This window comes from Triturus cristatus, chromosome 2_2, assembly GCF_964204655.1.
Source record: "Triturus cristatus chromosome 2_2, aTriCri1.1, whole genome shotgun sequence".
Taxonomy (NCBI): Eukaryota; Metazoa; Chordata; class Amphibia; order Caudata; family Salamandridae; genus Triturus; species Triturus cristatus.
Window position 1 is genome coordinate 351917936 of NC_140582.1, and position 25358 is coordinate 351943293.

Below are 25358 nucleotides of genomic sequence, written 5' to 3' on the forward strand. Positions count from 1 at the left end.
GATGCAGGGGTGCCCTTCGGTGTGAGATTTTCTTTACCTGTGCCGGTCGCGGTCAGGGGGACCCTTTATGGAGGGGCTGAAGGCGACTTCGTGGGGTCCAGGAGAGGTGAGCCACCTATGGATGAGAGTTCCGGATCGCTGGGGAGCCTTCAATGGACAGGTGAGCCATTCAGACTCTGGCCGTGGGCGTGAGTGAGCAGCGGTCGCAGATCCGGAGTCCTTGTGGTTGGTGTTTTTGGACAGGGCTGCTTTCCTCTGGAGATCTGGTTTTTGTTGAAGAGCGGCAGTCTTCTTGGTGTTCTTGGGAGACACTGGCCTCAGGACAGGCAACGGCTTCTTCGCAGGCTCATTAAGCTGGAGACAGGCCAGTAGGGCTAGGGCCATCGTCTTCAAGTTTTACTGTCCGGCGTCTTCTTCGACCCTTTTTTTCTTAGGTCGTAGGAATTTGAGCATCAAGGTTCAGGAGTGCCCCTAAATAATGAATTTCGTGGTGTTACAGTACTGGCTGCTTGTAGCCAGTGGGCTAATTGCCTTTTAGGGTGACTACACCATTAGTGTGTCCCCTCCCTTTGGAGGGACCCTTCCCCAAATCTGATTGGCTGAAATCCTTCCATTCAAGATGGAGGATTTTCTAAGGCGGGGATCACCTTAGTCCTGCTCCTGGCAGAGAGGGGACGCACGTCTCATGACTATTTATTTTCCCTCTGACCTTGCTGCCAAAACTGAGGCTTGGTCAACGGGGCGGGCAACTCCACTAGCAGGCGAGGCCCTGGCTAGCATATCAAAGGGCAGGAAGCCTCTGAGGCTCACCACCCTGAATGCTGTTTCTGCTTAGGGGTAGGTGTGAAGCACCTCCACCCCATGCAGCCTTTGTCCCTGCCGCACGAGAGCACAAGGGTTCTCACCTCAGAGGGTCAGAAACATGTCTGTGTGTGGCAGGCTTGTGCAGACCAGTCAGCTGGACACAAGGGAGTTGGTCATTTTTCAGGGGGTATCCCTAGGATGCCCCCTTGAGTGCGATGTACAATACATCCAACACTGGCATCAGTGTGAGTTTATTGTGCTTAGAAGTCTGATATCAAACTTCTCAGTTTTCAGTAAAGCCATCATGGAGCAGTGGAGTTTGCAATGACAAACTCCCAGCCCATGTACTCAATATGCCTTCACTGCACTTACAAACGTCTATATTTGAGCTGTTCAGCCAAGAACCACTTGTTTCTTAGACCCAGAGAGCTCAGCATTAAGAATATATCAAATTCTCATTAAATCTTTTCTAATACACAGACCACACCTAGAAAAGATTTCATGTGAATTTGAAAACAAGTAAAGAAACCTGTTTTCAAAAGTATAAATAAGTTTATTATTTGATGCAGTGCTATCTGGGTCTAAGAAACAAGTGGTTCTTGGCATAACATCTCAATTATTGTTATATGTATGATAGCGCACTTACCAGGGAAGTATGGAAGAGATTTAAGTTCAGCAAACCAAAAAGTAGTGGTTGGCTTGCACGATGATAATTATGTTTTTTCACAAGGTTTCGTCATGGACAGTCATGCTAATATAAGCGTATACATCTGAACAAGCAACGGAAATGTACACATTCATTCAGGAAACCTCTTTTAATGCACAAGGAAGTCCCATTACACAACTTCAACAACTTGAATACTTAATAAGAAGGGAATTGAATCAGCGTTTACATGTGTCTGTTAATCCAATACTATAAATTCAAAAGAATTCCGCGAGGACTACGGTTACCAATAAAACCTATGCTTTACAGATTCCTCTGCCCTATTTTAGACTTGCACCCTTTCAACTTTTTCCTGAAGAAGAATTTCAAGGTGCTCATGTTGGCTCAGATTCTGTCTTCCCTAGAAACTCGATGGTAGCCCTTGACTTGCAGGATGGCTTCTTTCAAATACCCATCCTGTCTGCAGTTGCCGGTGGGCCACGAACATTTTCAGTTTGCTGTGCTCCATTTGGGCCTCGCCAGTGCCCCTCAGGTTTTCACCAAGGTGATGGTGGTGTTTAGCACATCTGCAGAGGTCTGAGTTTCTAGTCCTCCATTATCTCAATGACTGGCTGTTGAAGGCAGGTTTGCCCCAGGCAGTTGTCTCCCACGTCCAGACTATGGGGAGCCTTCTGCATTTGTTGGGGTTCACTATCAATATGCCGAAGTCACACTTGACTTTCTCTCAGACACTCCCTTTTATCAGAGCTGTTCTGGACACAGTGCAGTTTCGAGCCTATTCCCTGGAGCGGCGAGTCCAGGATATTCAGGCAACGGCTTGATGTTTAAGCCTCCATCCTGGATTTCAGTGAGACTGACTGAGGCTGCTGGACCTCATGGTCTCTAGCATTCAGCTGGTAACGCATGCCCACTGGCATATGCAAGCTCTACAGTAGGACCTGAAGTCCCAATAGGCACAGTGTCTGTGGAATCTCTTTGATCTGGTTCAGGTATTGGAGGGAAGTGCAAAAGATCTGCAGTGGTGACTGACCAACCGGGATTGGGTCAGCAGCAGACCCTTCTTACTTCCCCTCCCAGAAATGACAGGTGACCAATGTATCACTCCTAGGTTTGGGTGGCCACCGGGGAGAGGTGGAGATCGGAGAACTCTGGTCTCTGCCGGAATCTTAACTCCAAATCAACCTGTTGGAGTTGTAGGTTAATTCGCCTGCCATTGAAAGCCTTTCTTCCTTCCATCAGGGAAAGTCTGATTTAGGTGTTCACGAACAACACCACTGCCATGTGGTATTGCAACAGGGGGGCCGTGGACCCTGTGTCAAGCGGCTCTCTCTGGACATGTCTGGAATGTCAGGACATATTCCTGTTGGTTCAACATCTGGCAGGCTGTCTGAATGCCAGAGCGGACAAACTCAGCCATTGATGCCTAGCAGATTACAAATAGCTTCTCCATCTGGGGGTGGTGCAAGGTCTCTTCAGCGATTGAGTAGAGCCTTGGTTTCATCTGTTCTCCACAGTTGAGGACGTGTATTGTCAGCACGTTGGTGCACTGGAGCTCTTAGATGCTTTTAGTCTTGAGTCGAGCTCAGGCCTCATGTATGCCTTTTAGTCAACACTCTTGTCCAGAGTTTTCAAGAAGATAAAGAATGACCAGGCCAAAGTCATTCTTGTGGTTCTGGATTTTGCACCGAACTCATGAGCATGAACATCGGTCCTCTAATCAGGCTGTCCCTTTAGATCACTTGTCGCAGCAGCAGGGTAGGGTCCTGTACCCGAACCTGCACATGCTCCATCATGCATGGAGTTTGAGCGGCGGCAGTAGTTGATAGTTTTTTTTACCTCCCTGCTGAAGTCTGCAGTGTCATTCTGGTGTCTTTCATCTAAGAAACTATGCGCCTCCGTTGGTGCAAATTCGTGATTTGGTGTATTACCAAAAATGTTGGCCCCTTTCTGCACTTTCCTTTGGCCAGATATTTTTTCCTGTGGTTCAGGACCAGCCCTCCTTATTTAAATCACCTGTTGTGACTCATTTTCTGAAAATACTACAACACCTGTTCTCTCCAAAACCTTTCATCATACCCCAATGGGACTTGAACCTAGCCTTGACATTCTTGATTCACTCACCCTTCGATTCTCTGCTCAATTGCCCTCTACAACTTCTGACCATTAAAACAGCTTTTCTAGATGCCATTACTTCAGCTAGGAGGGTTTGCAAGTTGCAGGCACTTTCTGTGCACCCTTCCTACATAACCTTTTTCCCCAGATACACTGGTTCTGAGAACATGTGCCTCTTTCCTACCTAAAGTGGTAACAACCTTTCATGTAGGCCAGACCATCAGACTGCCAACCTTCTTTTCTCCACCTCACCCTTCCAAAGAGAAGGAGCGACTTTACCGCTTGGCCCCAAAAAGAGCATACATTGATTGCACCAAAGAGTTGCGGATGGACGATCAACTCTTCATTGAGTTCGTCTGGGCACAGAAAGAAAAGACCATTCAGAAATGGACTATCTAAAGTTGGATTGTCCTCTGCATAAAATCTGCTACGGATTGGCCAAGAAGCAACCCCCGGAGGGCTTGTGTGCTTTTTCTGCAGGAGCCAAGGCTGCAATCACTATCTTAGCTTTTAAAAAGTTCCTGCCCTGGACATCTGTCCGGCTGCGAGGTAGGCATCTCTGCACACGTTTACCCAACACTACTGCCTGGACAGTGAGGTCTGTTGTGATGGGCACTTAGCCCATTCAGTCCTCCAGGACTTCTTGGTCTAAATCGGTTTTCAGACCCACCCCGGGGAAATATTGCTTGGCACCTATTCTAAGGTAAGGAACCTGTGACTAGAAGTCTCTATCAGATGAACAAGTTACTTATCTTTGGAATGTTGTATCTGGTAGAGACTCTTTCCAGCTGCATATTCCTTTCTGATCCTCCCCCTCTGCTAACAGATTTCTCTACAGATGGTGACCCTTGTAGTTCCTTAGTGTCGGCACAGTGGCCCATCAGCCTTCTGTCGTGGCTTTGTCCTTCTGGCACTGAAATGTGTTGAAAACAAATTGTTGGTGCGCTGGTGTGGCATATATATAGGCGCTTCGCATGTCACGAACACGGATAACGCAGAGCCGATTGACGCCACCTACTGGCATGCAGCGATTCTACTACAGATTTTCCAGATTCATTCTGATGCCTGAGTAATATTTTAAGGTAAGGAATCTGTAGCTAGATAGCCTCTACCAGATGAGGCATTGCCCAAGATGAGTAACTTGTTTTCTGTGATGTAGTAACTTTTTCTTCGTTGGCTGGAAGCCTGTCAAACCCCCAATAACCTTTACTTTATACTAGTATATGTATTTGCATGGCAATAGTCGTTTTATATAATCTGTCCTAAAAAATAATTGCTTAATTGAAAAAAACCCGCGACCGTCTGCCAAATTCGTAACGAAGATAACACTGCTGTGGAATCCATTAAAGGAGTGGGTTTCTTTTGGAAATTGGTTACCAGAGAATAATGAATTACTTTTCTATTCGCTTCATATTTAATCTTGCATCCTCCTAACCTTGAATCATTTCAAAGTTTAACAGAGTACCTGCTGATTTGGTGATTGCTTCTCTGTCTGCTCCTAAACTGTGCATGCATGTGGCTACTGGTGGACAGACTATGCGGTGTGTGGGTGATCTGTAGTTTTTTTTATATTTAACATTATATACATTTACTTGTCTTTCTCAAAAGCAATTCAAGAAGCAGTACTTGATTTTTGCTGTGTAAGTAGCACTTTTTTCTATCTTGTTGGTCAGAAGTGTGTGCAGGACTGTTTGATTCACAAAGCATTACAAGTTTAACTGGGGTGTTTTATTTTGTTTATAAAACAAAAGTTATGAGTATAAATTCCTAATAATCATTCACTGAATCAGTACTTGAAGAATTTTACTTTCATAAGTGTCACTAATGGATGCCAAACGTCTGCCTGTGTTGTGCATTTCACCTGTTGGCAAGTTCGGGTTCCAGGTAGCAATGTGAATGTTTATAAGGCGGCTACACCGTGCTCAAGTAGCTCAGCATCCACAAGCTCCTAATTGTGTGAGCATTCACATCTCCTTTGCCGATAACTATGCCAAAAGATAAAGTAAGGAGTTAGTGCCTTTCCACGTTTGGAATTGTAGCTAACCCATATATTTGATGAGGGGTAAAATGGAAGGGGTTTCGCCATGAGAAAAATAAATTCCCCAAGAAGACTAGAAAGTTTCTTGGGCAGAAGCATTTTTGTATTCGATTTTTTTGGGGGGGGATTTACATTTTTAACCTAAAGTGAAATCCACTTCAAGTTTTTATTCATTGTAGTTCTCAAAGAAACTTTCTCTAACACAATGTATTATTGAGATCCCTTGAAAATCCATAAAAAGTAAAATTTTCTGTAAGCCAGGAGTAATGTAATGAGTGCAGATCTGACTTGCTAGGGCTTTGTGAATCAGGCCAAAACACCCATATTTTTCTCCTGGGTAGTCCAATACCTTGCACTCTTTTCTCTGACTTTAAAAGTTAGACAATTGGCTGTTTTTATTCTGTTGATTTTCTTGGTGGAGGTTTTTTAATCCAGGGATGCTAGCTAATGCTTTCTGTACTATTGCCTGTTTAATTGCTCTACAGATGCAACTAATGCATGAAATTGCCACCTTAAAGGAGATAGTTGAGAATGCAGAAGTGTACAACAGAGAAACTGAGGTGAGACATTTGTGGTTACTTTCCAGAATGCATTAATTTCTTAAGGCAATATGTTTATACATATAATTTCTATGGAAGTGTGCTTTCTAATTTTGTGAAACTCTTTAGTTTTTTAAGAATCTGTTATACCCTATTAGTGAGAATGTTCTAATGGATACACACTAATAGTGATTACTTGTATGCATCTTTATCCTAGGCATCTGACTGGATCCATAAATTCAGCGGCTGCTCCTCTGCTGAGGCGGAGGAGCATCGCCCCACTGCTCAAAAGGAAATATAAAATAACGTGTTGTTATTATCATTTTGTTTTTCCAATTGTAGTCCGTGGCGGAGTGGGGCTTGCCAGAGTAGGGAGGGGTGGTTTGCACTCTAAGTGAGCATCATTGTTTTGCCATTGCATGTTCCCCACCAGACTGCATTACACCGCCTGGTGAGGAACATGTCTGCGCCTGAGCACCGAACCTCGGTGCAGTGTGTTTTGATTAGCTCTGGGGAACCTATGTGCCCGGGTGTTTCTTGTTGCCGGCCAGGACGTGAGACAGGAAGAGGACAGAGTAGAGACGGCAGCTGGCCATTTCAGGTAAGTCCTTTTTTCTTTTCATTTTTCACCCGCCATCACCCCTGTCCGGTAGCAGCCACCCCTGCATACATTTTGTTATAGACATATCGTTGCCTGTGAAAGGTGGCTTTGAAAGTCATCAGCCATGCATTTGTGACTTCACTATAGGGGGCCTTGCGATTCAATTTAGTCTGCATTTCGAAGTTTTTGAACGTTAGATTTCTTTATTTTGCCCACAGAGTATTTTGTCATCAAAATATCCAGACTTAGCCCATTACTGCTGAAGCTTTTTCACTCAAGTGCTCACCCCTTTTTGGCTGGCTGGGGTATTTCGAGCTTAGGCCTCTCTAACTTTTTTTCAACATAAGGGATGCACAGCAAATTTGTGTCCTTTTCCCACAACATTATGGTGATTCTAAAGGTACCTAGGGTTTGTGGATTACCCTGAAGTCGAGAGGAAAAAAGTTACATTTTTCGTGGCTGGAAACAATGGTTAAAAAGTGCTCCACACTGCATGCAGACGTCGCAGATGGGCAGATAAGGGTGTGGGTTGCAAGCGATTCCAGTCCGCTTACACCCAGTATTTTGAAAAATGGAAACCTCTGGTGCAAGCACTAGAGGTTTACTTCAAACCCTCTTCAGCATTGACCAACGGCTGACAGACCACTAGGGAGGGGGTGGTGGTGTTGTCTCTAGTGGCAGACACCCATATTAAAAGTATTTGAAACTCTGCTACAACTGCCTCAAACAAATGCCAGTGAAATCAATATGTGGATTACCTATGGTGCTTGGTTAAGTCCAGCAGTATCTTATGGTAATAAATGTGCTTCAAGAACCACCAAAAGGCGATTAGAAGGAGGCAAAACTGATGCTATCCTCTCTCAAAGGGAAGTCCAGGACACAGAAGTTTGTTTTCTTCTGGAAGCAATTCTTTGGGGTAACCGCACAAAAAGATCCTCCTAATCAATGTACGAAAAAATATAAATGATACCCAATAAGAGGGTTGATGGCTGACTCTTCAGAGCCCATCCTAAACCCATTCTGAATCTTCATGTATTGCTAAACTGAGTTTCCTATTCCAGAGTATCCCGTCTCTGTGGAGCAATGCATACTTCAATGATATTAAAAGAAAAAAAGTTGACACTGATCAGCAGTAATTGAATCTATTAAATACATATTTTGTGAAAGTAACTCTCAGAGGTAATTATACCTTTTTTAATGTGGATTCGAAGTATGGTATGCAAGAATCTGCGTGGGGAAAAAAACCCTAAACACATACCAACTCAGACTTGTCTTCTTTTTTCTCTTTGCTCACACAACACTACAAAACGTAGTTGTTTGGCATTCTCAGTTGGATCTAAACTAAGCACCTTTAGTTCTGCTCCTTTGATGCTTTAGGCCATAAACATTTTGCCTTGTGATTTGGTCTTCAGGGAGTTAGCATGATGCAAAGGTTCACCCATGTATAATGACATGGCTAGTGACCTCTTTTTGACTGTCCTGGAGGACCCCAGAGCTTCTTTGACCCAAACAGCACGTGATTATCAGGATGCAACTGTAAGTATGTTCTTTGGGATGACCTGGACCATACAGACTGCATCAGCACACCTACTGGCACCAGAAGGCACACTTGGATGAGATCAACCAGGTTTTCTGGGGTCCTGAAGGCATTCCTTATGGATATGTCCTAAAATTGCTCTAGACGTTTTGCAAAAAAAGATTTGAAGCTGCAACGATCCAAGAACAGTCCTGCCGCAGCAACACAATACAGACAATTCAGAGCCTATTTCAGGTGGCTAGCTGACTGACGAATGCCAGTCCTCTCAGCCCGAACTGCAACTGGCGATCCAGTCCATTCGGGATCTTGACTGCAGCACCCGTAGACAACTTTAAAATGAGCTGGGGCAGCAGTCCTCCAACTCATCCTCCCCTGCTGAAGTGACTGTCAAACTGCCCTAGTTTGCCTGTTAAGATTCATGGCTGGCTGGCAGGAGACAGAATACATCACTACCTGAATGGCTGGAGATCCATCACGTTGGACAAGTGGGTCTCCCCTGCCCTTTCTTTCCACCACCACCACCTACATTCCTCCTGCACTGATGTAACTCTCAGAGTAACATTCAGCTGTTCTGATGCAGGAAATTGACAGTTGTCCAAGGGAGAGGGTGTAGGGAAGCTTTTTTGCATTACTTTCTTGCTCTAAAGGAAAACTGAGGCGTACGGCCGGTTTGGGGCCTCCAGGCATTGAATGCCTATACGCTTACTATTTTAGGATACATTTGGTACCCATTGTGAAGGCTCACAATTTTAGAACAGGTAGACCTGTCTAAATGTTCCTACAAACTCTGAAGTACATTGAAGTTGATTTTGCTACTGCCCGTTAAAAAAAATCCATAGTACACTGTTGTAGATGTCTGCAATTCTAGAATTGTATTTGCCTCATTGTCTTCACTTTTATTCTCCTCTTACATTTATGACTTCTGCACTTTTGTGATTATGATTTTAAATCATTGATGACTGCCTGACTTTCTGTGGAAGGATCAGTTCAAAATGCTTACTTAAGCTCAGATCCTGTCCGCTCTGGACTTACAGGATGCAAATTTCCATATTCTCGTCCTGCAGTTTTCAAGTGTTAACTGTAGTTCAAGGTAGACCGGGAACATTTTAAAGTCATTGCACTTTATTTGACCTTATTTTGGCCCCTCTAATGTTCACGAAAGTGATTACGGTGGTTGTCATCCTTCTGTGGAGCCAGAGAGGCCCTTAGAAATCTGTTTCCCATACCTTTTTGGCAGGCTGCTAAAGGCGAGCTCACCGTAATCAGTCATAGACCACTTCCAGATGACAGCTGAACTCCTAAAAGCATTGGTAGTAGCAATCAATGAGCCAAAGTCACTGCCTCATAGTCCTTCATCGGGGCAATCCTTGACACAATGGCATTCAATTCCTTTCCTCAACTGCAGTGAGCCTGGGACTTTCAGTTTTTGATCCTGATGTTTCGGTATCGGTACTTTGTGAGGATTGCTGAGCTTCTTGGCCTCCTGGCTTCGTGTATCTTCATCACAAGTGCCAGGTGGCAGATGTGGGCCATGCAGGGGGCCTATGAATCACAATAGGCTGCTGGGTTGTGGGGAGGGGTTGGAGGGTGGCCATCTGGCTGAGGTGGAGCTCTGGTGCCTCTACTTCCTACACCTTGTAGGTGCTGGCTCCATATTCGTTTTTGGGAGCTTTGGGCGAACCATCTGAAGCTGAAAACCTTCTTGCTGCCCATCGATGCCAGGTTGGGGAAAAGTCTTCACTGACAACACAACCGCCATGAGTACTGTAACAAACAGAGCGGAATGTAGTCCTGGATCCTGTTCAGAGAGGCGCTACTGTGGGGTGGCTGGACCAGTAGGATGTCTTCCTGGGTGGTAACACCACTTAGCTGGGAGTCCCTGATTGCCAGAGGGGAGAAACTGAGCAGGCGCCTTGCAGATTTGAGTTACATATTTGTCCCGAAGTGATGTAGGATTTGTTTGATGAATGGGACACACCCTGACTAGATCTTTTTGCCACCATTGAATGGGCAGTGTCAACAATTCTGCGTGCTAGATTTTCCACTCAAGCGCTTGTTAGGAGACACATTGTGGTTGGAATGAAAGGATGGACTCCTATTCACTTTTCTTCGGCTGCTGCTCCTGCTATGGCGTCTGGGGTAGGTCAAGGCAGACCAGGCATAAGTCATGCGCATCGCCCAGATATGGCCCTGGTGACTGCGATATATAGAGCTGAGCAAGAGTCTGTCTTCCTAGCAGGCTTCCAATTTAGCGAGACCTACTGTCTCAGCAGCAGACCATCATACTACATGAGTCTCTACAGCTTACAATCCTCTGAATGAGTCTGACCTGCCAGCCGAGGTGAATGTCATTCTTGCAGCCAGACATCATTCCAAGAAGCCAATGTAAGTGGGACACTGGTTAAAAAAAAAAAATTACAAGCTTAACTTTGTTCTTTTTTTCTTGTTCTCCGTTAGCCCAACAAGACTATTTACCCTTTTGCCATTACTGTGTCTGCTTGACCAACCACCTTTAAATCACTATTTGTGATGAGTTTTATAAAAGGTTTGATTCAGATGTTACTCACCCCAAACTCCACATCCATTCTACCTCCAAAAAACCGTTTAATGCCGTAGTGGGATATAAACTTGGTCTTAACATTACTCGTGCACACCTTCTGAGCTGATGCATGACTTTTCTTTTGACACTTGAGCCTAAAACCAGTCTTCTTCATTTTGGTAATCAGTACGTTGTTTTCATAAACTACAGGCTGTACCTTCTGTACAAACTGTTGCTGATGTCCAGGGCAGCCTTTCTATAGAAGGCTGACTTGCTTCCAGGTTACCAGTTGATTAGTATGCCGGTGCTTTTTCTTGTCCCACATGGACTTCATTCTAAGAGTACTCTGAGCTTTTACACCAACCCCTGCAAAAAAATCATTGTGTGGATGATCAGCTGTTTGTGAGTTTTTCTGGGGCAAAGAAAGGGAAGGGTTTGCAAAATGTGTCCCCAAGGGTAGTCCTCTGCATCAGGATCTGCTGCACACTGGCCAAAAATCAGTGCACTGAGGCCTCTAGCTCATTCCATCTGGGCCCAAACTTCTACGATAGTATAGGTGCAAGCAGTGCGTGTTCTGGATATCTGCCAGGCTGCGACATGGGCATAAGTGCATAATTTTATGAAATCCTACTGCCTTGATAGCCAGGTCTGGCAAGAAGGTCACTTCACCAGCTTAGTTCTACAGGACCTTAATGGTTTGAGTCGACTCCCCCCCCCCCCCCCCCCCCCCCAACCCTCCACCTTTGGGAGGTACCTCTTCGGTATCCATTCTAAACATGAGAAATCTGCGGTTAGAAGTAGTCATCAGAAGAACAAATTACTTACCTTTGGTAACTCTCTATCTAACCACAGATTATTCACTATCCTCCCACCTCCCTATTCTGTTTTGTGCTCCCTTTACTTCCAAAAATGGACCAGGCTAGGAGTATGCTCACTGTCTTGGTCAGTAGGTTCTACACTCAGCATGTCAAGATGTGAAAAAAGGACACAAACTGCTGTCTGCACATGGATAGTACTTTTTTTGTCACTTTGCTCCATTTCTGTGGTGGGGGCATTGCTGGAAGAACTCAGTCCAGTCTAACACCTGGGGATATTTTAGAGGTGAGCAATTTGCTGTTGTTTAACAGAAAGGCCCAAAGGCAAGTAACTTGTTCATTCTTCTGCAACTTCCCCAGCCACTAGTACGCAATTAACAGACCTATTAGTATAACTGCTTATATTGATTGCTATAATACTATAATAATCAGAATGTCCATGGTTGTAGTTCAGTCATAAGGTCATCTCTAAATTCTAGATTTGAAAAATAGAACAAACAATTGGTGAACAGATTTGTATAATTTATTTCTCGTTTGGCTAGACTGTGTTTTTATAAAATTGAAAGGAAAAAATGACCTAACCCACATTTCTTAATTCTTAGCTTGATCTGGACGCCAAGTCAAACGAATTGAGAGCCAAGGCAAAACTTCTGAAAGAGCAGGAAAATCAAATTGCAGAGTTGGAAAAGCTTGTTGAAAATCTACAGAAGAAAGTTCAAAATATAGATTTGGCTATCTCCATGGTAAGCCTTAAACCATTGTTATTTTCTTGTAGAGCTTTTTGCAAGGCAGAGAATTAAATTAAAAACACTTGTTCTCTTAAACAATTATTGTTGTTGTAGTACTGTTTTTTAGTGACATTCCAATGATATTGTTTATAAAGAGACCTTCCCTTCCTTTCATCACCCCAGCACCTTCCATGGCCCTTTCCTCCCCTCTGCAGACAACTGACTGAGGACCGTCTTTCAGTTTTGCTGCAGAAAGTGCAAACCATTTTGCCAAGGCGGCTATCGAGGAGGTGTCTGCGCCAGAAGTAGAACATGGTTGCAATGCCCTCTACTTTCTATTTAAGACCTGTTCCTCCTGAACACGTTCCTCTGAAAGGAAACATTTTAAATGCTCACATTGGCCCAGGTCTTGTCTGCCCTCAAGACTGGATGATGGCTTGGGACCTGCAGGAGGCCCATTTCCATATACCTGTCCTGCAGGCCCATCAGCAGTACCTGTGGTTTGTGGTGGGATAGGAGCATTTTCAGTTTACTGTGCTCCCCTTTGGTCTCACCAGTGCCCCTTAGGCATTCAAGAAAGTGATGGCGTGGTGGCAACACAGCTCTGGACATCAGGGATGCCAGTCATTCCTTACCTTGACGACTGGCTGTTGAAGGCAGGCTTGCCCAATGCACTAGTAAGCCATCTCCTGACCTCACCAAACCTCCTGTCAAAGTTCAATTTTTTTATTGTTTGATTAAAATCTTTACAATTCCCCATCATATTTACATAAAATCACGATAAAATTACAAGGAGTATCAAAAGTACTATTACAGTACATTAAATACATTTACGATAATTCCTGCTCGCAAAAACCTTCTAGTCGGTGCTTACATGGCGGCTATGTTACACGCCGGAACCCTAATGATAACTACTTTGTTTGACTCTACTGTGTATTTCAGCTTACAAAGGGACGTGGCTTGCTGCCCACTTAATTAATATGGTGGAAGGATTATGAAAAAAATGGCTACAATCCAGATTGAACGGCGTCAGCGAGATATAAACGTTTTCTGACCATTATCATGTATTTGACGCCGCGGCAGGCCAAGATGATGGACGTCCCCTCCAGCCATCTTATTACCGCTTGCCTGCTCGAACGAATTTCCAAGGCATTAAAAATAAGTTTTAAGCACTGTCTCCTTTCAGGCAAAACTGCTGGACAAGCACATAATAAGTGGATTAATGTTTCTGATTTGTAACCACATAGTCGGCAGTTCTCAGATAAAAGGGGCTTTTTCCAAGTTGGATACAGATCTTTTGAATCTTGCATTCCCATTCTGAAATTCGTAAAACTCTTTTTTATATGCTGGCTAAAATGAGCAGAGAAATAAGCTTGAGGCCTTAAGGTTTTATATGAGTTAATAACTGTCCATCCGTGCCGGAGTTTGCTAAGTTCTTTTTTATCAGCCAGCAGAGATTTCCTTTTTGCTGATGCGTTTGCAGCTTTGCTGAAAGTAGCATTGTCGTCCACTTTTTCCCATGCGGTTTGTAATTCCAGCTCGTCCAAGGATGATTTCAGGAAGTTGCTCCATGACATCGGTGTTTCAAAGTTCATCTGATCCCTAATTTCATCCCAACATAGACTGTTCATAGAGTCGGATGCAGAAGAGCGAAATTTATGACACAATTTAACGAAACTGCTCATTCCTCTGAATTTTTGGTGCTGAAGGCCAAATTCCAGACGGACCTGAGCTGGAGATGCGGATTTAGGCAATGCAAAGACGGCCTTATAAATCCTTAACAATAGCTCGTTTAGCAAGATTGCTTCCTTACCACACCAGGTGACCAAACCATACGATAGACTAGGCAAAATTTGTGCGGCCATTGTTTTTAACAAATACGTGTAATTCGGGCAGTCAATTTTTTTACGTAGAAGCTTATACGAGTAAATTAATGATTGAGCTTTTGCTTTGAGAGCCAATTTATGAACTTTGTGCGAGGCATTTTGCCCTATTGTTACACCGAGGTATTTGTAGGAATGCTGTTCTTCCACTGTTGCCCCATTAGCCGGCCATTTAAATTTCGCTTTTTTATGATCCACTAGTCGAATGATTTTAGTTTTTTCTTTATTAAGTTCAAGATGTTCCTGCTCCAGGTAGATTACTAAATTGTTTATGGATCTTTGTAGACCAATTGGGGTTTGGCTCAGCAATACGATGTCGTCTGCATATTGTAAAATGGTGACTGACTCATTGGTCATTTTGGGAGGATGACAATCGGCTTTTTCCAGGTGCTGTGCAATATCTGAAAGAAACAAATTAAAGAGGCTGGAAGCTAGAACGCATCCTTGTTTCAAACCTTGCTGCGTCTGAATCCTAGGAGTTGTGCTATATCCGTCGCCCAGCTTTACTCTGGCCCAAGTATCCGAGAATAAGTTGGTTATGGCGCTAAGCATTATGCTCTGTAATCCCCAAGCCTTGAGTTTCTTCCAAAGTTGGCCCCTATTAACTCGATCAAAGGCAGATTTAATATCCACGAAGCATGCAAATAATCGTGAATTCTCCTGTCATGTTTGGGGCTTACTGTTAACTTGCTGAAGTCACATCGAACTCCTTCACAGATTCCCACTTTCATTACAGCCATTCTGAACACGGTTTGGTTTCATACCTTTCCCCTGGGGAAGAAAGTCCAGGATATTCAGGCTATGATTTTCCCTGGGTGATGTCCCCTCTCCCAGCTGTAGGCATATATATATACTTTTGAATATTCCCAGGCATCAGACTGTATCTGTAAACTTTTCATCGGTACCTTTGCATGCCGCTAAGTGGCGCCGTGTGGCTCTTCACTGATGCCTTTCCGTTCCAGAAAGGAGATGCAGGTCTATATAACTGCTACTCCAGAGTGCTGTTGTCAGTGGCTTACGTGACTGCCCGCACCCCCAGACAGAGCCTCAAAAGCTAATTGCTGCAACTAGAGGCCAGATTCCTAGATTTGGTAACTTTTTAATGGACAGAGTCCAACCACAGAAATGGAAGGAAGGAAGGGTAGTTTAGTGAGGAATCGGCAGCTAGAGTCTCTACCAGAAAGAGCATTAACAAAGATAAGTAATCTTTTGAAAGAGACTTCAAGCCCCAAATTCTTTAACTTCTGAATAGATACCAAAGCAGTACCTATTCTGAGACGAGTCTGTAGATGGTTTCAAACTACACAGTCATGCAGGACAAGGCAGGCACAATGGACCTCTTTGCAAACCTGACTATCCAAACAATAGTGCTTCATGAAAGTGTGGAGGGACAACCATGTAGCCACCAGGCAAATGTCTCAGACAGCGACTCTGCATGCTAGAGCAGCGGTAGCAGCTTTGGACCTGGCAGAATGAGCACGCACAAGGCTGCTTTTTGGCCAACGTGTAGCAGATTCTAATGCAAAGAATGTCCCAGTGAGAGATTGTTCTGCTCTACACAGCCCTGCCTTTCTACGTTCCTGAGAATGCCACAAAGAGCAGATCATTCACTTGGTGTTCTTTAGTACGATCTATGTACATGCTTAGCTCTCTCTTAGGGTCCAGCAGTTGATTCTCTCCTGCTCCCCCCCACACACACAGGAGTGAGGCGCAATACAGAATGCCGACACAGTGATCTTTTGACTGACATGGAACGGAGTCCCCACTTTATGCAAGGATGTCAAGGTCCACAGAGCGAGTTTGTCTTGGAAAAAAGGTGGTATACGTCAATTTGACACAAAGAGCTCTCTCCCATACCACGCTGAAGTGACGGCAATGAAGAACACAGTCTTGAAGGCGAGGAGCTGCAAGGAAGGACTCTGAGGCATCAGAAATGGAGAGGGAGGAAAGAAACATTGTAAACCTTTTAAACTGCGCATAAAAACTGGAGACTTTACGGAGGCTGAGCCGGCAACTGCAAAGAAGCAGAAAAATCTGAAAGGTACCCATTTAACTTTGCCCAGAGCAAGGCATTGCCAGGCTAAGGACAAAGCTCGGCTTTTAGGTCCTGATCTTTTTGAGAACTTTAGACTCCACTGCTCTGTGTGGCGAAGGGAAAGGAGTCTGCCACTGACCCACTCGCAGTCTAGCAACCACCACTAAAGATTTTTTGCAGTCTCCTCTGGGAGCTAAGCGTGGACGGAGAGGTCCTCTTCATGTTGGGCCGCTTAAAACTTCAGGTTCCACTACAGAGCCTGCTGTCATATCCCATTTCAGAGGGTCACGGGGCAAGCAGAAGCTACCGGGCCCAACCTTGGGGATGAGGCCTTTTACTCCTGATGTTCCAGGCCTGACCAACTATAGAATCTGAGCAACTGGGCCAAGTACATACAGCTCTAGTGTTCAATAGGCAGCCCCCTGAGTTCCACTTCCATCTCACCATCGGTAGTGGTACAGAGGCTGGCCTTGATGGGTAACACTCACAGCTCTGCAGCAGCTCGGTGTCCTCTGCGCTCCTTCGGTGCAAACAGTAACTTTACTTTGACCCCTCACACAGGCATTAGCCCAATCAGCAAGGTTAACACAATAGCGGCCTCGCACTATGAGATTTATTACTTGTGTCTAAGACAACTTACTTCAAAGAGAACCCAACAGTCTATTAAAAATAACAGCTTGTCCGAAGAAGGTAGTGCAGAATAAGTCAAGTCCACCGAAATGCTGCTTCGACACCTAGCTTTTACTATATTTGTATGAACATTGGTTTGATTTACTATTTTTGTTTGTAATTGCTTGTATGGGATTTTGACAATATGTGAAATGTTTATTAAGAGTTATCCATGTGCTGAGATTCACAGATAAAAATCAGTGTATGAATATTGTGATTTTTAAACATGTGTAAATAGGAGGAATGACAAAGGATGCCTTCTTTTTTTGTTTTAAATCTTAGTATAAGATTGATCGCTGAAAATCTTTTATGAAATATTTATTTGGAATATTGACATTGAGTCTGTGGGTCTATATATAAATATCAATTATTGTGATTCAGCGTTACATGAATATAAAAGGAAATATTTTTAATAAAGGAGGAGACATCTTTTGCAAAAAAACAGGTTTTATGCATTTTGAGTATGTATGCATGAATGTCATAATAGAAGACCAATAGGGGTGTGCCACAATATTGATTGAATCAGCACAAGGGTGGGCGATAGTTTTTTTCCGGTTGTAAGTGCAATAGCCATTACGACATAGAGAGGTCATTGCGCAATGACCATCTCTAAACTGGCTGTAACGAACTCTGTCATGTTTGATATCAAACATGTTGGTGAGGGGGTATGCTTCCATGCACTCTAAAGCTCCTCCGGGAGGCCCTCAGTGCTTCCAGTACTAGTCTTCCAGAACCCGACCGCATGCTAGGGCTGCTGCTAACCAAAGAAAGTTTCTGCCCTCCTACTGCTGAGCCAAGCTCGAGCAGGGGAAGGCAGAACAATAGGTATCCTGTCACAGGGAGGTGTGACCACCTCCCAGACAGGATTCAGTGTATTGGGACAGGGTGGGGGCGCTTGTTAGAGCCACTCCGACTGCTTAAAGGGCACATTTGTTGCACTTCTTGCATACTCCAGTTCAGATAGTTGTTGGCTCCTGCTCTGGCGCAAAACTGAACAAAGGACTCAGGAGTAACCTCCCCACTGTCCAGCCCCTTCTCTGGGAGGGACCCCTGAATCGTCCCAACCCTTTCCTAAGGGTACTTAAGGGCTTACCTGTGGGTGGGTCCCTAGATTCGTTGTTGAACAAAACTCAGATCACATACCTCTTCAACTGTGACCGTCTCGACACTCTGGACTTTGCTTTGGGAACTGAGACTGCACCGGGAAAGACTCCTGTTGCTTCTGGTCTGGTCTTCCTGCTGGTCTTCTGCAACGTCTGTTCCTGTGCTCCATGCAGATTCTTCACCAGGCCTGCAGACATTCAAGACACCCAAAGGAATCTCCCTTGGAGTGAAGGAGTCATTCCCCTGCATCTGCAGGTACCGCAACACAGCTGACTGGTCTGCTGATCCTGGGCTCCCATGGACTCCGAAAGGCTCAGCAACACAGGTGGTGGTTCTGCTACTCCCTCGAAGCCTGCACTGCCTTCATACAGGTCGTAGCCCTTGTTGGAACTGCTAGAACAGAACCCCTGTGCACCCAGTCAACTTGCTGTTGCCAAGGCTTGTTGCCTCTCTCCTCCAGAGATCTTCAAGCTCCAAGAAGCTCCAACCTCAAGCAACTCCTGCAGCCAAGATGTTCTCCCTCACCGCTTCCTCTGCACTGTGGGCCTTCTCCATCGGTGAGCTGCTTAAGGTCCTCTTGTGACTCCTGTGCCGTCAGCCCTTGGGTCCTCTTGAGTGTCTTCTTTGGCTTTATTAGGATTCCCTGCTTGCTCGGGCCTGCTCTGACTTTCCTGGCCGTGGTATGTCACTTGGACCTTGCTGGTCCCGACAATGCAACGTTTTCGTTGACTACATTGTTTGCTGCTGCCAAGGCTTGTTGATGCCCCTGCCAGACACTGACCCCTTGGCCCTCGACATCTGATGTGGGACAGCTTGTGAATGGCTCCTGGTCTTCTACAGCATCGCCTGGTCCGCACAGCGGCAACCTCAAGGGCACTGTCAACCTCACCTGCATCTTCTACATCATTGGCATTCGCCATCCGTGCCTCCTGGTCACTCCTGAGTTGCATTGACTCTGTCCCCTCTGCTTGCAGGTATCTCATCTTGAATGCACCTTTGGGTTCCACGGACTCCTTCGTGGTCTTCTCCAGTGGCATTTTTCCTGATGTCCTTCATTGTAATCTACAGCGGTTTCTGACGTCACTTGACACCTATGCACCTGGCTTCCCTAGTATTGGTATCCTGATTCCTGGGGTATCCACGGATGGGGTTACATCTTCCACAAGGTTTCTTCAGGGTCTGGTGGGATGGGTCCTTTTTCTTTAAAACTGCAACCGCTAGTTACCCATTGACTTGTGTTTATTACGCGGTCGTATTCACGCTCTGCCTCTTTTGGGTTCCTGGGTACTTCCCTTGAGTGGTTCCTTGGGTCCCCAATGCTTTTACGTCTTCTGGGTCCTTTCTTGACTTGAATTGTGGTTTGCATTTCACTATTTTAGTATATGGTTTGGTCTCGCCCTGGCGACCACTGTGTATTTGTGCTACTTATGTGCTCTATTTCCTAAGTATTGTGTGTATTGTGTTTATGTCCCTGGGTAAGAGATATTGCAAAGTGTGAGTGTTTGTAATAAAATTTATATTTTTAGAACTACACTGTGTAATTATTTTTCTTTTAACCTATCACTTTGACGTTTGACAGTACTTGCTATGTAACAAACAGAGCTGACTTCTACAGCGATTTTCCTTCATATATTTTACACGTTAGCCATGAATATATATAGATTTAGTTTTTCCATAGCTAAAAAATGCAGCCTAGACAATGCTGTTAGAAATTGTATTTGTTTTAATAAACGCATATCTGCTTCTAATTATCTTCATATCACGCTAGGCCTGGGCTAAAATTCTGATGGATACATCTGCCAGTGGATTCCTCACCTTGTGAATATCCCCTGCACCAGCATTCCACTGAACTTTTTTCCCCAACTCTCTACGCCGACTTAGACGACGTCATAATGCATCGGCTCCGCTCGCGACTCCGTATGACGTCACCGGAGCCATAAGAGAGCCACGTCGGCGTGATGACGTCAGTTCCCTTTTTTCCGTGCCGTTGGCTGCGCAACGGTTTTTCCAGCACTCTTCTGCTACTTTGTAGTAGTTTGGTGTTACTGTTGGAAAAAATTTGTCATGTCTTCGACAAGGAAGTCGGGTTTTAAACCCTGTAGGGAATGTGGGGGCCACATGTCTATGACAGACCCCCATGATGATTGTTTGTGGTGCCTTTCATCCGACCACGACGTGGAAGATTGTTCCAGCTGCAGGAGGATGAATCCCAAGGCGTTGAAAGAAAGGGAGGCGAAGCTCTTCATGGCCAAGGCCAAAAAGGAGAAGAGAGGTAGGAAGAAGGAGAGATCGAGGCCGGAGTCGTCGACTTCACATTCTTCGAAGTCGAGGAAACACCATAAGAAGAGGAAGCATTCCTCTCGGCGCCGGTCTTCAAAGAGCAAGGCGTCGAGATCGACTTCGCCTCGATGCCGAAGTAAGGATATATCTCCTTCTCCTTCTAAGTCTCCTGGGGTATCTCCTTCTCCGAAGCGGGCTCCAGCGCAGTCCACGGCGCAGTCACCGGCGTCGTCACCGGTTCCAGTGGAGTCTTCGGCTTCTGAGGCTGAGCAAGAGCAAGGAGAAGAGCCTTCTCTAGAGCCTGATGAGCCTGCGGCGCCTGTGGAGGATACTGCGGCGCCGGTACCAGGTACTCCGCAGACGGATTCGGGACCAGGCCATTATTCACAGTTTCCGGCTCCGGGTATGGATTTGTCTCATTTTTTGAATACGATGTATGGAATCTTCTAACGGGCTGCCTTCCCATCCGGTGCACCTACTGGTCCCGTGGGTCCTATGGCTTATACTCTAGGGGTGCCGCAGCATTACGCTCAGGCCCCGTTTATGCCCTTCCTGCCGATGGCGCCTTCGTGGCAGTTTCCGGCGCCGACTGGGGATCCATCTCTGCTTCGAATGGATCGACCTTCTTCGGAGCCTTCCTCGACGCCGTTGCCGTCTACCTCGGTGCCGACCCCGACTCCGGCGCCGCTGGCCTCGACACCTCTGGCTCCACCGACTCCTTGTACGCCGCCGCCGGTTCCACGGATCCGCTCAAGAAGAGAGGCCCAAAGGGTCTTGGATGAAGAACGATATAGAGTGGAGGTGGAGGAAGGTGAGGTTGACACGTCCTCTGATGAGTTTGAGGGGATTCAGGAGGCTAGTGGCCTGGACACGACTCCGGAGTGGGAGCATTCTGAACTAGGTCCTCTCCGCCGCAGGAACTGGCTCCCTATCATATGGTGATAAAGGCCGCAGAGCTGTTGGATTTGCAGTTGCCCTCTGCGGAGTATAAGCCTAACCTTTTGACGGAGGTGTTACACTCGCCTTCCTCGACAAGTGAGCCTTTGCTGCCTTTCAATGAGGCTATTTTTGAGCCAATTGTGGAAGTCTGGCGTAAGCCGTTATCTTCACCAGCGGGTGGCGAGAAGATATAGGGTGGCTCCTGGGGATCCAGATTTTCTATCTTCGCACCCTTCGCCAGAAAGTCTAGTGGTGCAGGCGTCCTGCTCGAAGCATGCTTCAGGGGCATTCCCTTAGACTCCTGCGGACAGGAAGTCCAAAAAGGTTGATCAAGCCGCTAAGAAAACCTTTTCATCTGGGAGCATGGCGCTTTAGTCCACTAATGCCACGTGCTTGCTAGGGCGCTATGTTCATGCTTTGATGGACTCGATGAAATCTTTAGCCCCTAAGCTGCCAGACGGTGATAAGGCGTCCTTTATGGAGGTGGTCGCAGATACTCAGGCCGCTGCGAGATAGGTGATTCAGTCGGGCCTTGATACGGCTGATTCGGTGGCGAGAATAATAGGGTCTTCTATAGCCACTAGGAGGCAGGCGTGGCTTCGTTCGTCTGGCTTCTCTACGGACGTTCAGGCCACCTTGGTGGATTTGCCCTTTGACGGTCAAAACATTTTTGGTGAGAAGGCTGACTCTGCCCTACAGAGATTTAAGGAGAGTAGGCTAACAACTAAATCTTTAGGTCTGCAGGTTCCTGCTAAAGGATTTGGACTTAAGAAGTTCAGGGGTTTCGGGAGGTCTTCGTTTCGCTCCTACCGGCAGCAGTAGCAGCAACAGCAGAATCCCCTCTATAGGTCCTATAGAGGGAGACAAAGAGGTCGGAGAGGTTCTGGCCGCAACCCCTCTTCATCTTCTACCTCCTCTGTTCCCAATGAAGCTTCAGGGAAGCAGCCCTAGATCCCCATCCTGGAACATGTAAGACCTGTGGGGGTTCGGGTGTTCCACTTTCTGCGGGGTTTGAAATCTGTTACAAAAGACCTTTGGGTTTTAAACCTCATGGAGACTGAGTACGCCCTTCCCTTTCGGGAGTTTCCTCCCCCTTACCCTCCTTGCCAAGGTTACTGCTCGGAAGACCATCTGCTTCTTCTGCAGAAGGAGGTGCTAGCTTTGCTTCAAAAAGGTGCGATAGAGGTGGTTCCGGAGCAGGAAAGGGGTCAGGGATGCTACTCCCGGTATTTTCTGATTCCCAAGAAGGACGGCAGATTGCGTCCGATACTGGACCTCAGAGTCTTGAACTTTTACCTGAAACAGCAGAAGTTCAAGATTCTGACCCTTGCACAGGTTCTTCAAGCGTTGCAGCAAGGTGACTGGATGGTGTCGCTTGACTTGCAGGACGCGTACTTCCATGTCCCAATCCTGAAGTCGCACAGGAAGTATCTCCGTTTTACGGATGGGTGGCAACATTACCAGTTTTTGGTCCTCCCGTTTGGTCTTACTACCGCACCTCGAGTCTTCACGAAGGTGATGGCAGTGGTAGCGGCCCATCTCAGGAGGTCGGGCATTCCGGTTTTCCCCTACCTGGACGACTGGCTTCTGAAGACAGAGTCCCCAGAGATGGTGCAGCATCATCTGCAGGTAACATCTCCGCTGTTGTTTGAATTGGGTTTTTCGATAAACGTGCCCAAATCTCACCTGGTGCCCTCTCAACGCAACCTGTTCATAGGAGCGGTACTGGACACTACTGTGTGTCGAGCATTTCCTCCACCTCAAAGAATTCTCGACATTCAGAAGATGGTCCCTTTATTCCACAATGGAGCGGTTGTTCCGGTTCTGAAGGTCCTTCGCCTGCTCGGTCTGTTCGCTTCCTGCATTCTGTTGGTCAACCATGCACGCTGGCACATGAGGGCGCTCCAGTGGTGCCTCCGCAGGCAGTGGTATCAGCAGAACGGAGATCTCAGGGAGTCGATCAGGATCTCCAGAGAAGCTGCGGCGGATCTGTCTTGGTGGAGCGTGGAGGGCAATCTTGCTCAAGGAAAGCCCTTCCATCTACCTCCATCGGTGGCCACGGTGTTCACGGATGCCTCCACCTTTAGGGTGGGGTGCTCATCTGGGGGATCTGGAGATCAAGGGTCTTTGGTCTCCAGAGGAGAGGTTGCTTCACATCAACCTTTTGGAATTGCGGGCGATTCGTTTGGCACTCAAGGCCTTCCTCCCTTCCCTTCGCGGTCAGTCTGTTCAAGTCCTGACGGACAACACTACCGCGATGTGGTATGTCAACAAGCAGGGAGGAGTGGGGTCGCATTGTGTCTGCAGAGAGGCCCTGCGTCTTTAGTCCTGGGCTCAGGACCATCGGATTTGTCTGTGGCAAATCATCTGGCCGGGGTGCTGAACGTGCGTGCGGACAGTCTCAGTCGGCAGTTCTCCGCCGACCACGAGTGGAGGCTCCATCCGGAGGTGGTTCGTTACTTCTGTCGGACGTTGGGAATCCCTCGGGTGGACCTGTTCGCCACCCGCGAGAACGCGCACTGCCCGTCATTCTGCAGTCTCCAGTTTCCGATGCAAGGGGCTTTGGGGGATGCGTTTCAGTTGAGTTGGGGCTCACGACTCCTTTACGCGTTTCCTCCCATACCCTTGATTCCTCGGGTTCTGAGGAAGATTCGCCAAGACCGGGCCCAAGTCATATTGATCGCCCCGGATTGGCCAAGAAGGGTGTGGTACACAGATCTTCTCCACCTCTCCTCGTGCCCTCCGATCAGTCTCCCTCTGAGGGCAGACCTCCTCTCGCAGTCGGAGGGGCAGGTTCTACACCCCCACCTCCAGAGCTTACACCTTCATGCCTGGAGATTGAACGGGGCAACCTGAGTTCTTTCTCTCTCCCACCTGATGTGGTGGATGTTATTTTATCGGCCAGGCGACACTCCACCAAGTCCATTTACTCCTACAGGTGGTCCAAGTTTGTAAAATGGTGTGGAGAGAGATCCATTGACCCTTTAAAAGCACATCTTTCTGAGGTGCTCCAGTTTGCCCTTTCCTTGGCTCAGCAGGGCTGTGCTGTGGCCACGGTCAAGGGCTATCTTTCGGCCTTATCGGCTTTTCTATGTCTACCTGCTCAACCGTCATTATTTAAATCTCCGGTTGTACTGAGGTTTATCAAAGGCCTTACAAAGAAGTTTCCTCCTACTCCTTTTGTAATGCCACAGTGGGACCTTAATCTTGTCTTAACTTTTCTGATGGGGTCCCCGTTTGAGCCTCTTCATAGTTGTCCTATGAGGCTGTTGTCCTTTAAGACGGTCTTTCCTGTAGCCATAACCTCGGCAAGGAGGGTGAGTGAGCTTCAAGCTCTTAGTTCTAAACCCCCTTTTCTAACATTACATGCTGAAAGGATGGTACTCAGGACCAGGGCTGCTTTCCTGCCCAAAGTTGTTACTCCGTTTCATTTGGGGCAGTCTATTACTCTCCCTGTTTTTTATCCTCCTCCTCATCCCACCAAAGAGGAGGAAAGGCTTCATAGCCTGGACCCAAAGAGAGCTGTGAGCTTTTACTTGGACAGAACGAAGGACTTTCGTCTGGACGATCAGCTCTTCGTGGGTTATGTTGGACATTCCAAAGGAAGAGCGGTGCACAAGCGCACTCTATCAAGATGGATCATCCTTGCCATCAAGATCTGCTATGCCCTGGCTGGTAAGGTTCCTCCTGAGGGTATTAGGGCTCATTCAACTAGAGCTAAATCATCTACATCTGCTTTGGCCCGGGGTGTTCCTGTGGCAGATATTTGTAAATCAGCGACTTGGCCTCCCTCCATACTTTCGCAAAGCATTATTGCTTGGACTCTGAGATGAGGAGGGAGGGCCACTTCGCGCGCTCTGTCTTGCAAGACTTGCTGGTATAGGAAGGTGGACACCCTCCTCCGGGAGTGGGGACTGCTGTGGGAATCTATTCACAAGGTGGGGAATCCACTGGCAGATGTATCCATCAGAAGAACAAGTTACTTACCTTCGGTAACGCTTTTTCTGGTGGATACAGTATCTGCCTGTGGATTCCTCACTGGCCCACCCGCCTCCCCGTTGTCCACCTTTG

At 46.5% G+C, this 25358-nt stretch overlaps 1 protein-coding gene across 2 annotated transcripts in view; it reads left to right on the forward strand.

Moving 5' to 3' along the window:
- Positions 1-25358, forward strand: part of CENPE (centromere protein E) — a 1911253-nt gene that overhangs the window by 238540 nt on the left and 1647355 nt on the right. For both annotated transcript variants that reach the window (XM_085641421.1, XM_085641422.1), the window contains exons 19-20: positions 6104-6178; positions 12252-12392. In XM_085641421.1, the coding sequence (XP_085497547.1) occupies positions 6104-6178; positions 12252-12392 (216 nt within the window). The remainder of the gene's footprint in view (positions 1-6103; positions 6179-12251; positions 12393-25358) is intronic.